This window comes from Anneissia japonica, unplaced genomic scaffold, assembly GCF_011630105.1.
Source record: "Anneissia japonica isolate Jap-2015-1 unplaced genomic scaffold, ASM1163010v1 scaffold1812_len1207588_cov181, whole genome shotgun sequence".
Classification (NCBI taxonomy): domain Eukaryota; kingdom Metazoa; phylum Echinodermata; class Crinoidea; order Comatulida; family Comatulidae; genus Anneissia; species Anneissia japonica.
The window spans coordinates 1,154,213-1,166,829 of record NW_022726379.1 but is presented as its reverse complement, the minus strand read 5'-3'; the positions used below and the strand labels follow the sequence as shown (position 1 = coordinate 1,166,829).

The following is a 12,617-nucleotide window of genomic DNA, read 5'->3' as shown; positions in this document are numbered from 1 at the left end:
TCGCGGTAACTACGCAGCCATGTTGTTTTGTTAAAGTATTTACCAGTTTTCTAATCATTTCGTCATCTTCGTTAAGTAGGGTTTTATCACCGCACAGGCAGGCATGGTTTAACAAAGAACGACCAATCAAATACACCAATTATCTTACCTGGAATTCTCATGATCATTATCTGTCCTTCACTTGAAAAACTCAGATTTAACAAAAGATGCAACCAACGATGAGAGTTCAGTACCTTACTCTGCATGTCTTTACTTCTCTTTGCTGGTGTTACATCACTGAAACCCTGCAGGAAATTACTCTTCCACAACACACTCCTACACTCAGCTGACCACATCAAATTCCCAAGTACATTGAACAGTTGCTGCTGCACTGCTGTGTCCTCCCTTTTGTTTGAAATGGTTCGCACCCGTTCTCGTTCTGAAAGCTTGATAAGACTGTGAAGGAGGGAGCTGCCACTATGACCAGCAGGGGTGGAAGCCATGGAGATACAAACTGAGGAAATATATATGGTGCAACTTTATTTCAAAATTTGCATAAAGAATTAATACAAATTTTGTTATTTATTTATTTATTGACAATCCACCTTTAAACGGTGCAGTCAAATAATAATTAAATAATAAACTTAAATACAAAAAAAAACTAAACAAACTTATACTAAAAACTAATACATATTAAGAAAAAGGAAAACAAATTAACCTGGAATGTAAATAAAGCCTACAGCATAACTCTTAAAGTTTTAAAAATAAAATATGAATATTGTAAAGTAATGGTATTACCATATTGTGACTGGCAATGTTACTCTATTCAAAAATATATGATTAAAATAACTAACATTTTAACCATCTCGGTAAAATGCTGTAGAATAATATTCTAACGCAAAGTACTAATAGGCAAATTAGGAAGCTCAAATTTTGAATCTTGATACAGGTTTTTTGGATTCCACTGGAGAAAAAAAATATTTAAAAAAAGAAAAACTAAATTTGGGCACTTAATTTGTTTTTTCTTACCTGTTGGGCATTTAGCTGTGTACGTACACATGCAATTGAGTACTGCAATCAACAATAGCCGCTCTAATAGACACCATGACCATAGTTTCTGAATAAGTCCAGTCAGTCCTACAAGATAGCCTGCCATCTGAGGAAAAACAACAATCAGCAAAAGATCATTGAACTACAAAAGAAACATAATTAGTGAAAGCTCCATTAATAAGATCAACTAGAAATACAGGATAATTGGAAATGGCCTGCAATTGGATCAGTCTTTAATTAGAGGAAGGCCTGTTACACAACCCTGTACATGGCTATACCAATATGTACGATGGTAGAAGTGAATCTGTGTATCGGTGTCCGAGTGATAGCAGATTTATTATTGTATTTAAATTGCATATTATTTAGTTGGGAAATTTTACCTTTACTTCAGTGCTTGCAAACATAAAATTCTGTAGTAGATTAAAAGATGAAATAAGTTCCATTACCAATGGATCATCCTGAAGAGAGAAAAAAAAATAAAATTACGGTATATTACAAAACATTTAATATAATTATTAATAATAATTTTTAATATGCCAGGGACACAGTAAGCAGTACAGAAATCCATTTAGAAAGTGGAACTTCAAAATCATAGGCTTTATACTACTGTACTAGCCAAAGGTCAAGCCAGGTTAGCAGAATGAATCTTCCTGCTAAGCCCCGTCCAATGGATTTTGCCAAGGTCCCACAAAATGAAAAACAAAAACACAAAAAAACATAAACATAAAAACATATGCACATATGTATTTATGAGAGAACACTTCTATTTGTAGGACAGACGCATATTACTAGCCCTGTTCTGATTGGCCATTTAAGTTTGATTGACATTCTGGAATGGTCCGTTCATGCTAACTACTTTATTTTCAATACCATTGTGATGCAACATTCACCTTCTTTTTAGAGTGCTTGACCATTTGTAATGATTCCATCTTCAGCTTCTCTTGAATATATTTCATATTATTTACTATGCTATCAAGTAGTCCAGCTGGAGGGGAAAAAATTAATTTGTATATTCTTGCATTTAGTTAAAAAAAAAATAAACAAATAGCATTATATAATAAATTTAAAATTGTTTTTAGTTACAAAGCACTAAATTGAATCAATATGTTAATGGTGTTAGATCATTGAAGCAATAGCCCAATTAACCATTAAGTATAGTGTGGGGCGTCACACAGACATCCTGTGTATTACATTATAATCACACCTGTGATCTGATTCTCACACCAAATTAAAAAAAAACTGATATATTGGGTCCGAATTAAAGTAAAAATGAAGTGTCTGTGCCCAGTAAACAGCATGATTGATGTGGGTAAGCAAATTGTTTTATTAAATGGCTGCAGCCTGTGCTAAGGTAGTGGTGCTGACTAGAAAGAGGTAAACTACCTTCTATAGCTGTGTCCTTAGCAGTGTTACATACAGCTAACAGGGTCTTCAGAGCATGGAAAACAGCAGCTTTTTCTTCCTGTTGTGATGGACCAAGATACTTGGGAAGGGTGCCATCATAACCTTGTAATATCACCTCACACAAAGCCCTACCACTAGGCTTGGAGTCTACTGTGGAAATCAAAGATGAGGATAATAACACAATAGTTATAAACCTATAGGTCAATTCAAATGAGGCTTAATTGACTTATTTCTTGTTCAAGAAATCTAAAGCTGGGAAAACTATCAGAATTATAACTGGTCAGATATTGTCAGATAAATTACAGCAGTGTTGAGGCTTGATTTGTTTGAAACAACACGATTACGGTCTGATTGAACATTTGATTCTATACATGGCTAGTAAAATATCTTACATCATTATTCATTCATTTGTTGTCCTTCATATTCCTACTCTGATGCTATCAATAAGCCACAGGGAAAACATTTTACTGATGTCATTGTGATGTCATCATTTTACCATCCATGTTATTTTCTTATCTCTGAGTAAGCTCCCTAGTAACATCTTCTATAGTGTCTACTCATCCATTCCATAATAATAAATTGGATTGGATTTGGTTTATTTGGTGTGTGAACACAACCGATGACACACAAAATTCCAAGGACTTACTTTCAGATGTATATTGGGCAGTACAAATTTTTTCAATTGCTATCATGCAAGTTCCTTTGTTATTAGAAAATGTTTACATTATGAGAAAAATAATATAAATTAAAATTTACCTTTACTATCTTAATCTTTATAATTAAGTAATTTTTGTTTTTTATTTAATAGGAACATTTTTTTACATTGAGAAAGGTAGAAGTGTCAACCAACCTCCGTTAACTTGTATACTATTATCAAGTAAATCAATGATTGATTTTGTAGAGTCGACATCCTCTTGGGTGTCTATGTCAGTGTTGTCCTGACCTTCATAGGAAAACAGTTGCACTAGGAAATGCAGAGAAGCTATCCTGGTTGATGACAATGTGGGTATCTTCATTATGTGTATAATACAATCTATAGGGAAGAAAATATTGCGTTGATTATACTGGAAACAAATAATGTCCAGATGTAAATGTTCAAATTTAGACATAACATATTAATAATTATAATGTATATAATTTATAAAGTGCCTAATAAATATGAAACATAACTTGCAACACACCGGCAATAGGAGAAAATGTTAACCAGATGCAGAAAAACTAGATGTGGGAACTAAGGAATGGCGAGTTGTACAAAAATTAAATTTCTTAAGAGGAGTGCAGAACCCCATCCTTTAGGACACCCCTTCCAAGGAGACACTTCTTCAGCCAGGAAAAAAGGAGAAGCATACCTCTTAAAACTACAAACAACCCTTATACAAGGGACATTTTTTTTTTATCCTAAATGTTTCCCCTTAATAGGGGTTCTACTGTTTTAGACAAAATTTAATATGTTTATTATTACTCTATATAAATAAAAGTAAATTCTTGCCAAGCTACTAGGGCTCATGGTAAATGCATCGCAGGTTACACCCAGCAAACTTGCTGGTACCCATTGATACAGCTGGGTAGCAATGTAGATACAGCACGTTGCTCAAAGACACAATAAAATGCACGGCAAAGTATTAAAACCCCAAACTGAAGGTTGGGATAACAAAGTATTCTTGCTGAGCTAAACTGTTTCAACAAAAGGTAAGGCTTCAGAATATGTGGCAAAGACAAGCCAAACCAGTCACTCGTCGCAAATCGTGTTCAGAGATAATGGCCAAAACATGCCGAAATGTCAAAATTTTTTTAATCTATTTTATTGCACTAAACTAACATTTATATATCTATACATCATGCTATGCTGTTATTTTCCCAATTTTTAATGTTAAAACAACAATTTTTAATGATTTGGTGATAATCTTTGCATGAGAAATGCCCGAAATCATAAACTTTGAAGGCTGATTTCTCAAATACTGTACCATAAACAACTCTATGTTAAATTCTTGTAACTTCATAAGGAAATGTCAGATTTAAAAGATTTTTTTACCATTTTGTAGCTCTAATCTTACTATTTAACCAGGTATTAATAATTAAAAAATGATTTTTGCGACCAGTGACTGGTTTGGCTTGTCTTTGCCACATATACCTGTTACTCTAGGCCAGCATTTGCCGAGGACACTCTGTAGCTGATCTGTACTGTAAGTTGCACTTAGCTTGATTATACTGGAAAAGATGGCAAACACACACTGCCATACCTTCATCAATAGATCATGCAAGGGAGTGTCTATGAATTAAAAAGAACAGCTGATGATTCTAAATATATGAATTAATCAAATAAATATAACATTCTAATTGCATGAACTAATGAATAAATATATTTACTTATGCATTGTTAGTATTATAATGCCAAAAAAGTGTGTTTTGCCCAAGTTAGACCAAGTGTCAAAATCTATAATCGATTTTTGTTAAATATTTCTTTTTCCTAAGGAGAGACAAATATACTTGTATATTGTCTGAAAATGGAACAATATTTTTTGCCTAATCATAAAGTAAATGTACTTACCAAGGAGTGCAGCAACGTCGAGGGCAACGAGACCACAGCACTTGGGAAGCAGATTTAATCCCACTAATCTCTTAATATTACTAGGATCCTGGATTATCTCAGACAGGATTAGATCAAGTATTTGTGTCACCATTAACAGCTGATCTCGTAAAATCCTGCATGTTGTAACCTTGTTTCTAGAGATGCTGGCAGCTTTGAAATCCTTCAGGTAGTTATCAAGTGTCTGGGAATCTATTAATCTGCAGAGAAATAGTAAAAATAATAGAATTATGAATATGTACAGTCTTAACTGTAACTGTTGAATCTTTTATAAGGACCATACCAAATACAAGTCTAGAAAGCTTGTCAATAATGTGTTCAGTGTATATTAAATACAAATGCTTACAATTTAATTTAATCAAAGTAAACCAAATTTAACTTCATAATATTGTACTTTAAGATTATTACATTCAACCTGTGTTCTAGAAAACTATGAAATTATAATAATGAGGCTTACCTCAGCAACACGTCTGTAACATTGTTCTTGGCCAATGAGGAGCAAGTATCTGATGGTACAAGTGAGAGCAGGTTGTGCAGGACACGGCATACACCTGTTACTAGCCCAGGCGTCACTACACTTACTTGACTGCTTTTGCTCATTATGCTAATTGAACTGGTGTACGAGGCTGTTGCATCCTGAGAACTACTGGATGATCCTGGGTGCAAGATTCACATGTCTGATTAGCAATGTTAACAATGTCAACAGATGGAACTGTGTTCAAAACAATCTTTCTTTTTGTAGTGGGGAGAGAAATATAATCATAATAATAGTAAAAATAACAATGAATTTCATCTGGTCTGGGTCTAATTTAATGAAATTGATATCCATAATAACCATGACAACAATTATTGACAAAAAATAAAAACATTAAAAAAAACTACAATAGAAACAATGACTACAAAAGAAATTCAAGTAAAAAAACTAAATGGTTGAAGGCAGAAAACCACACATATGCATTATATTATGTTTACATTTGTATACTCTTCAAGATAAAGGAAATGCAGTGGCGGATTGAAGAATTTGAAATAGAGGGGGCCCAAAGATGGATTTTCACAGATTGAGGGTCTATACTACCTCAGTTCCACCATGGTTGGGGCTGGGTTATGATTATGGCACCTCTAGATGGTCGGAAATGACACTCTTAGACTCAAAATTTGAGTAAAATTTCCTTTATTTTTTCTATTTTGTTTTGAAGTTTTTAAAAATTTAGGGGACCTGGGCCCCCTTCAATCCGCCACTGAAATGGTTCTAGGTAACTCGGCACAAACACAAAATAACAATACAATACAAAGTTAGGGCTGAACAGGCAAATTGATTAAAAACTAATACAAAAGTGAACACATGAATAGTGTTAATAATATTAACAGAATTACCTTGCTGTCCAGGTATGGCAGGCCTTTCAAGGCCTTGCATTGGCATGTTGTCACGGTTTCCTGATACAGCAATCATCTGTAAAAAATAGTCCACAACAATTCCAAAATTATTATTAAAAAAATTCAAAATTATATTATTTATTAATACTTCTAAAAATTAATAATAATAAAATCATTATCACTTCGGTTTTAAACCAGTATATATTCATTAGAACAATAATTTCCTTGAACCTTAATTTAATTTTTATCAGAATTTATTAAGATTCTGTAACTAGATTTTGTTGTTCATTGAAGTTTATTGTTTTTCCTCTTATATTTCTAGATTAAAAATTTACATGGGTGACCTTTGTCGCTGTTGAATTTTAGTGAAATAAAAAAAAATTAATAGAAAACAGTGACTATTACAACATGCAAATTTACCTTATTATCAGAAGGGGAGCTCCTTGAACTTGTAAGTGAACTGACTATAGTATCTGCAATATATATATAAATTATTTTACGTTTAATATTACTGTTCCACAAAATGTTTTGAATTAAGACTTACTGTCTTCAAGCAACAGGACTATGTCTATAGGGTGCTATTATATAGCAAGCAAATAATTATATTAATATTTAATGAGAGTACAGAGAGCATTTTAAGCAATTGATACTTTATGCCTAGGAACATACATGGCTTCCATACACTTATAAGGAAGAACAATAGGATATTTTGATTTGTTAGCCAATGAGAAATGCCTTACCAGTGGTAGTGAGGTTTGACTGGCCAGCCATGGACATGTTTGAAGAGTCATCTAGCACTGTAACAGGTTGTATTGTGCCTAGGCCATAGTAGCTCTGCAGCATACTGGATACCTCTATGTAGAAGCTATAGTGCTGAAGTAGAGCTAAGAGTGCAGGCTTACCTAGAAGTAGAGCCTTCAAAATAAAGAATTTATATTATTGATTATATAACAGAAAGTTACGTGATTAAAAAAATACACATGTATTTAGATCATATTTGTGTTTTTCATTATTATAAAATTTTATTGAATTCAGCTGATATACTTGCTTCATCGAAGCAAGTATTCGCACAAAAGATCATTAAATTATGGCGGATGAATAAATTTATACCTGCGTGTCTTCATCTTGTACACAGGGCCCTTGCCACACACCTGGTTTAACCTCTTCCTCCGTTCTATCTGGTATAGGATGTGCTAGCAGATTGCATAACAGATTTGCAGCCTAGTCCACAAAAATGTGACATCACAAATAAAAATATTCTAGACATGTTAAGGCTTAGAATTAATTATACAATGAATGCATGACTGGAGGCAAATACTATCACATGTGAGTTTTTGTAAAAAAACAACAATACTGACTATATGTTGTTTACAATGTCATTTTAATTTTTGTTTGTTTTTGTAATATATAGTTCATCATCATCATATTTATAATTGGTAATGTGTCCACTGACAATATTACAGATTAACTTCAAAAGATTTTTGTTGATGCTTTATTAATTATTACGACCAAATAAACTTTAAAATGTAAAATTACTATTCATAATAAAGGCTAAAAATGTAAGTTAAATTTACTTGCTGAAATTGTAAAAATAAAAACAATAGATGTTATACTGCTTTAAAAATATCCTAAAAAACAAAAAACTAAAAAACTATAAAACATCACAATTTATTGTATTCACTTTCAAATTGTACATAAATTACATTAAATGTAATAAATTTACACTGTAAATAAAGCATTCTATGTTACCTGCTGCCTGACTAAGCTGCATTCTGATTGGTTGAGAAGTTTCTCAAACACCATTGCCCATAATCCCCCTGGTAGCTGTTGGCAACCATTTGCTACAGTCAAACATCCTGAAGATGATGCAGCAAGACCTGAGGCAATACCTAAGCCAGCAGCACGTACCTATGACAACAATAAATGTATTGATTTACATAATGATAATAATTATCATTCCACATTATATATAACATTGTCTACTAACACCACCTACTATCAACAACATCATTTTAGACATCAAATGAAGGAGGTGGAATTGGATAGGTCACATACTTAGACTGAACAAAAAAAGGCACAACCAACATGTCCCAAAATGGCAACCGAAAGGTAAGAGAAGTTGAGGAAGACCAAAATCAACTTGGAGAATTATAGTGGACTGCGATGTTAAGGAAAACAGAAATACCTAGAATGAGCTAAACTGGCTGGCACAAGACCGCATCCAACTTGAGGACTTAAACACCTTATGTGCATCAGTAAAAAATGGCCAAACAGCATTTAATTATGTGTTCTGTGAGCGAGCGTACATTTTGACCTCAAAGTTTTGAAACTCGTTTCCTGGTTACGGTTCATTAATATGCAAATATTCGCGCCTGGCTAATCCCGCTAGTCCGAACGCCCAGCAAAGTTAAGCAGGGCTTAACCTTGAGCCGGGCTCAATGTAAGCCTGGCTTATCTCCAAGTCTAAATGTAGCCATAAGTAATATGCAATATAAGTAATTTGCATATAGGTGGCAGTCTCGGAATCTACACTTTTATATCAGTGGCACTCTTCCGAAAGGTAAGTGCGTCCAAGAGAAAATAAAACTAAAACATAAAAAATTACAAAATTTAAATTTGGACAGTCACATGGAAATTTGCATAATAGTAATAACTAACTACATCATTGTTTCTGTGGTGTGAGTCAGATGTAAGAGTTTCTATCATTAATTACTTACCTCAGGGTCTCTATAAGACCACAATGATACTACCCAAGCTAATCCAATATCTTCTGCCTCCATACCCGTTGGCTTAGGAAACAGCCACTGCCTTGCCCAATCCTTGCTGTGGGTATGATGACTCACTTCTGCAACAAGATGTCTCAGACACAAGGTGGCGCTCTTTGTAACTCCTTTACCCATGTATGACATCGCTGTACCTCCTCTACCAACATGAAAAGCAGAAATAACCTAAGAAGATATAAAAGAAAGAAAAAGTATTGTAGTAATTAAATTTAAACTCTCTAACTGACCAGACTTTGTGCACGATATATAATATGTAATAATACGGTACTGTCGTATCTTTATATATCTTCTATTTTCATAGCGCCATTACTTTAAGTATTTAATAATTTTGTAACTTTTGTAATTTTCATACTGCAGTACTGTTTTTATATCATATATAATATTTTTTTTTATCATTGTCTTTGGAAAATGAATTTCATGTGTTTTATAAACTTGTAAACATGACGAATAAAAGAAATCTTGAATCTTGAAGCTTATATACTGTAAAGACATCTATTTTTGCAGCCCTTCATTTGCAATTTCAAATATTTAGCAACCTTACATTTTTGCCATGTAGCATTTTTAAGATTTTATTTATAACACATCAACATGCAGACTCCAATATGGCAAGTTGTTCAGTATAAAAAACAATAAAACAAGATTCCTTCATCATTCCTGTTAATGTTAAAACTTAAAGGTTTGGCTACATCATGAAGGAAGCCTCTACTCTCTAGTAGTAATAGGCCTTTATGCTTCATGGGATGAAATTAATTTAAAAACTTTAAAACTGTATTCATCAAAAAGTAAATGATAGTTGCATGATACAGTAAATAAAATGAAGAAAAAAATTACTGTAAATGACTGATTTAATGGGATGGATGAATAAATGAACATCTGTAGACTAATGTATGGATAATAATGTATGTATGTATTAAGAATATCAGTGGCACAAGAATGTGATGCACTATGTAAGATTTGCACAATAATTAATAATATTCAAAATGCCTACCTCTAGCAGAACATTCAGTAGCTGTTGACAGAGGGTTAGGGTGTCCTTGTCACTGCAGTCTTTGCTCCAACCAGGCCTAAACAATCAAATCCAAAGTGTTTTTCATCTATATTGTATTCTAATGTACAGCATGCATAGCTCTGATGGCAGTTGGAAAAATGACAGCAAAAATTCTTACCTTGCAGTTATGTGTAGAATACAATTGAGAGTGCTCTCAAGGGATGGCAAGTCATAGAAATGAAGAGCATCAGCTAAAGTCAAACTCAGCAGCAAACCATTCACTATGTCACCTCCTAAGTAACTGGACTTATGTCGCCTACAGTCACAGAAAATAACAAACAAAAAATAATTGTAAACTAAATTTTGGTTTTTAATACAATACAATATCAATTATATTAGTAATAATAATAATAATAATAATAATAATAATAATATTAGAAACTATGGATGGCTTTATAATTGCAGCGCACATCACAAGTAGTAAATAACAGTGAATTTAAAAGAGATTATCTAAATTTAAACATACCAGTGTTTAAGCTGTCATTAGCCAAATAGCCTAATCCTAATAAAACCTAAATTTTGCTAAATATTTTTTTTTAATTTGCCAAAAGCTAATTGAATAACTTCCATACCGAATTAGCCAAATTGCTAGATATTGTTTTTGGCCAGCTTAAACTCTGATGCACCAAATAATTTTACATTTAACATAAATAAAATGGAAAGTGAAAATAATGAGCAGAAAAAATAATAAAAAAATTTCCAAGCTTATTATGATATCGTTGGCACTTCAGCTACAGTACTCATTAGTGAACTATAAATAACCTAACGATCTTTTGATGTTGTGTAATTATTTTAATAATGAATTGCCAATAACTTACCAAGCTTCTTGTGAAGGAGGAAGCTTATGAACAAATGAATGAATGAGGAGCCACAGTTGTTTATGAAGGTATCGCTCAGCAACGACCTTCTCATTATGTTCCTGATCACCCCTTGGGCTGGTCGACCGTTTCTGTAACAGGTTTACTAAAGCAGTCTCACCATGTCCTATTGCATCCCCTAGCCAAACTCTCATCTTTTGGGATATTTCATTGGTTGAACTTATGAGTGATCTTAAGAAGCTCAGGACTTCAGCCAATAGGAGTTCATCTTCAGGATTGGCAGGCACCACTTCCATAAATCTTTAAAGAAACATGCACAGTGACATTTTCAGCTTAATTCATAAATTCCATATTATTGATTATGTTACATTTTATCATTATAATTAAAATTTATTTGATTTATTTTTTTCAACATGTTTTGAGATGAGGTGCATTCAGCCAGAGCAGAAAAAATACCAGAATTATTAATAAATGCTAAAAAAAGAAGTCACTACACCCGAGCCAATAAAGGTATGGTCAAGCGCTGACCAATTAAAGAAAGCATTACACTTTACAAAAAGAAGCAGAGGATTGTCTGTAATGTCCAACGTACAACCAGAGGTTGACTACACTGCAGCCTGCGCAGGTCTCCTGCCAATATTTTTAAGTTAACTACGACCACTTGAGTACTTTTACTTTACAGTTAAATAATTTTTTAAAGTTATCAACAACTTTTTTTTATATATTTCATGAACAAGGAATATAAAACTTTGAAGTAATTTAAGTTAACTTAATGTTCAACTGTTTTTAGTCTTACGGAAAAATTGAAGCTTTTTTGAGATACTTAATACTTCTCTTGAAATGTTTTAATGTTTTTTAGGTGAATTGTGTTTTAGGGATTTTCTTTTTACTTTAACTGTTTGTATACATTTTATTTATTTTTTTTGTAGCTTGTTTGCCTGAGAAATGTCTAATAAAATCAATAAATAATTAAAACTGAAAAAAAAAATGAAGAAAATGAATTGCCTATCTGACACACCTTCCGACGGTCTCTTTGAGTTCTGTCATCAAAGGCTCAATGTCGTAGCCAACATGTGGCCTAGTATTAATGTTGGGGTTCAGTCTAAACACCTGCACAGCCTGGGTCACATTCCGAAGTGCCTGCTTGACACTGTAATGAGACTGGGCTGAGCAGATTCGTCCCAGGCTGTGTGGTATAAAGGCTTGAGTGTACGTTGTTAGGAAGATGGTGTTATCCACATCGCTCATCACTAGCTGTGGGTTGTACCTGTAAAAGAAAGAAAATATACTGGTCACACTATTAAATTAAAACAAATATTCTGTTAATATTTTAAAACTGTCAATCTTAGATGCAGTATACAACATACTGTAGATTCTTCAATAATTTTAATCCATTTAGAAAAGTATTTTTTTTAAACAAAAAAATAACGGAAATATAATAAATAATGGATTATATAAATGTTGGATCAATGCACTGTACTGTAGTGGATCAAACAAGCTGGAAAGAGATAGTGAGACACGACAGGCATTATTGATGGTGACTATTACATTAAAACCAAAGCCGTAGTAATTCT

General features: G+C 33.0%; 1 protein-coding gene across 1 annotated transcript in view; it reads right to left on the bottom strand.

Moving 5' to 3' along the window:
- Positions 1-12,617, bottom strand: part of LOC117113136 (rotatin-like) — a gene marked incomplete at its 5' end in the record, with an annotated part of 38,219 nt that overhangs the window by 2,685 nt on the left and 22,917 nt on the right. Inside the window, 19 exon segments of the mRNA XM_033256383.1 lie at positions 149-493; positions 1,009-1,135; positions 1,410-1,487; positions 1,920-2,014; positions 2,413-2,583; positions 3,284-3,466; positions 4,565-4,702; positions 4,982-5,220; positions 5,478-5,676; positions 6,395-6,470; positions 6,815-6,867; positions 7,135-7,309; positions 7,505-7,615; positions 8,144-8,302; positions 9,112-9,342; positions 10,166-10,241; positions 10,344-10,481; positions 11,044-11,343; positions 12,062-12,310. Coding sequence (XP_033112274.1) covers positions 149-493; positions 1,009-1,135; positions 1,410-1,487; positions 1,920-2,014; positions 2,413-2,583; positions 3,284-3,466; positions 4,565-4,702; positions 4,982-5,220; positions 5,478-5,676; positions 6,395-6,470; positions 6,815-6,867; positions 7,135-7,309; positions 7,505-7,615; positions 8,144-8,302; positions 9,112-9,342; positions 10,166-10,241; positions 10,344-10,481; positions 11,044-11,343; positions 12,062-12,310 — 3,143 coding nt within the window.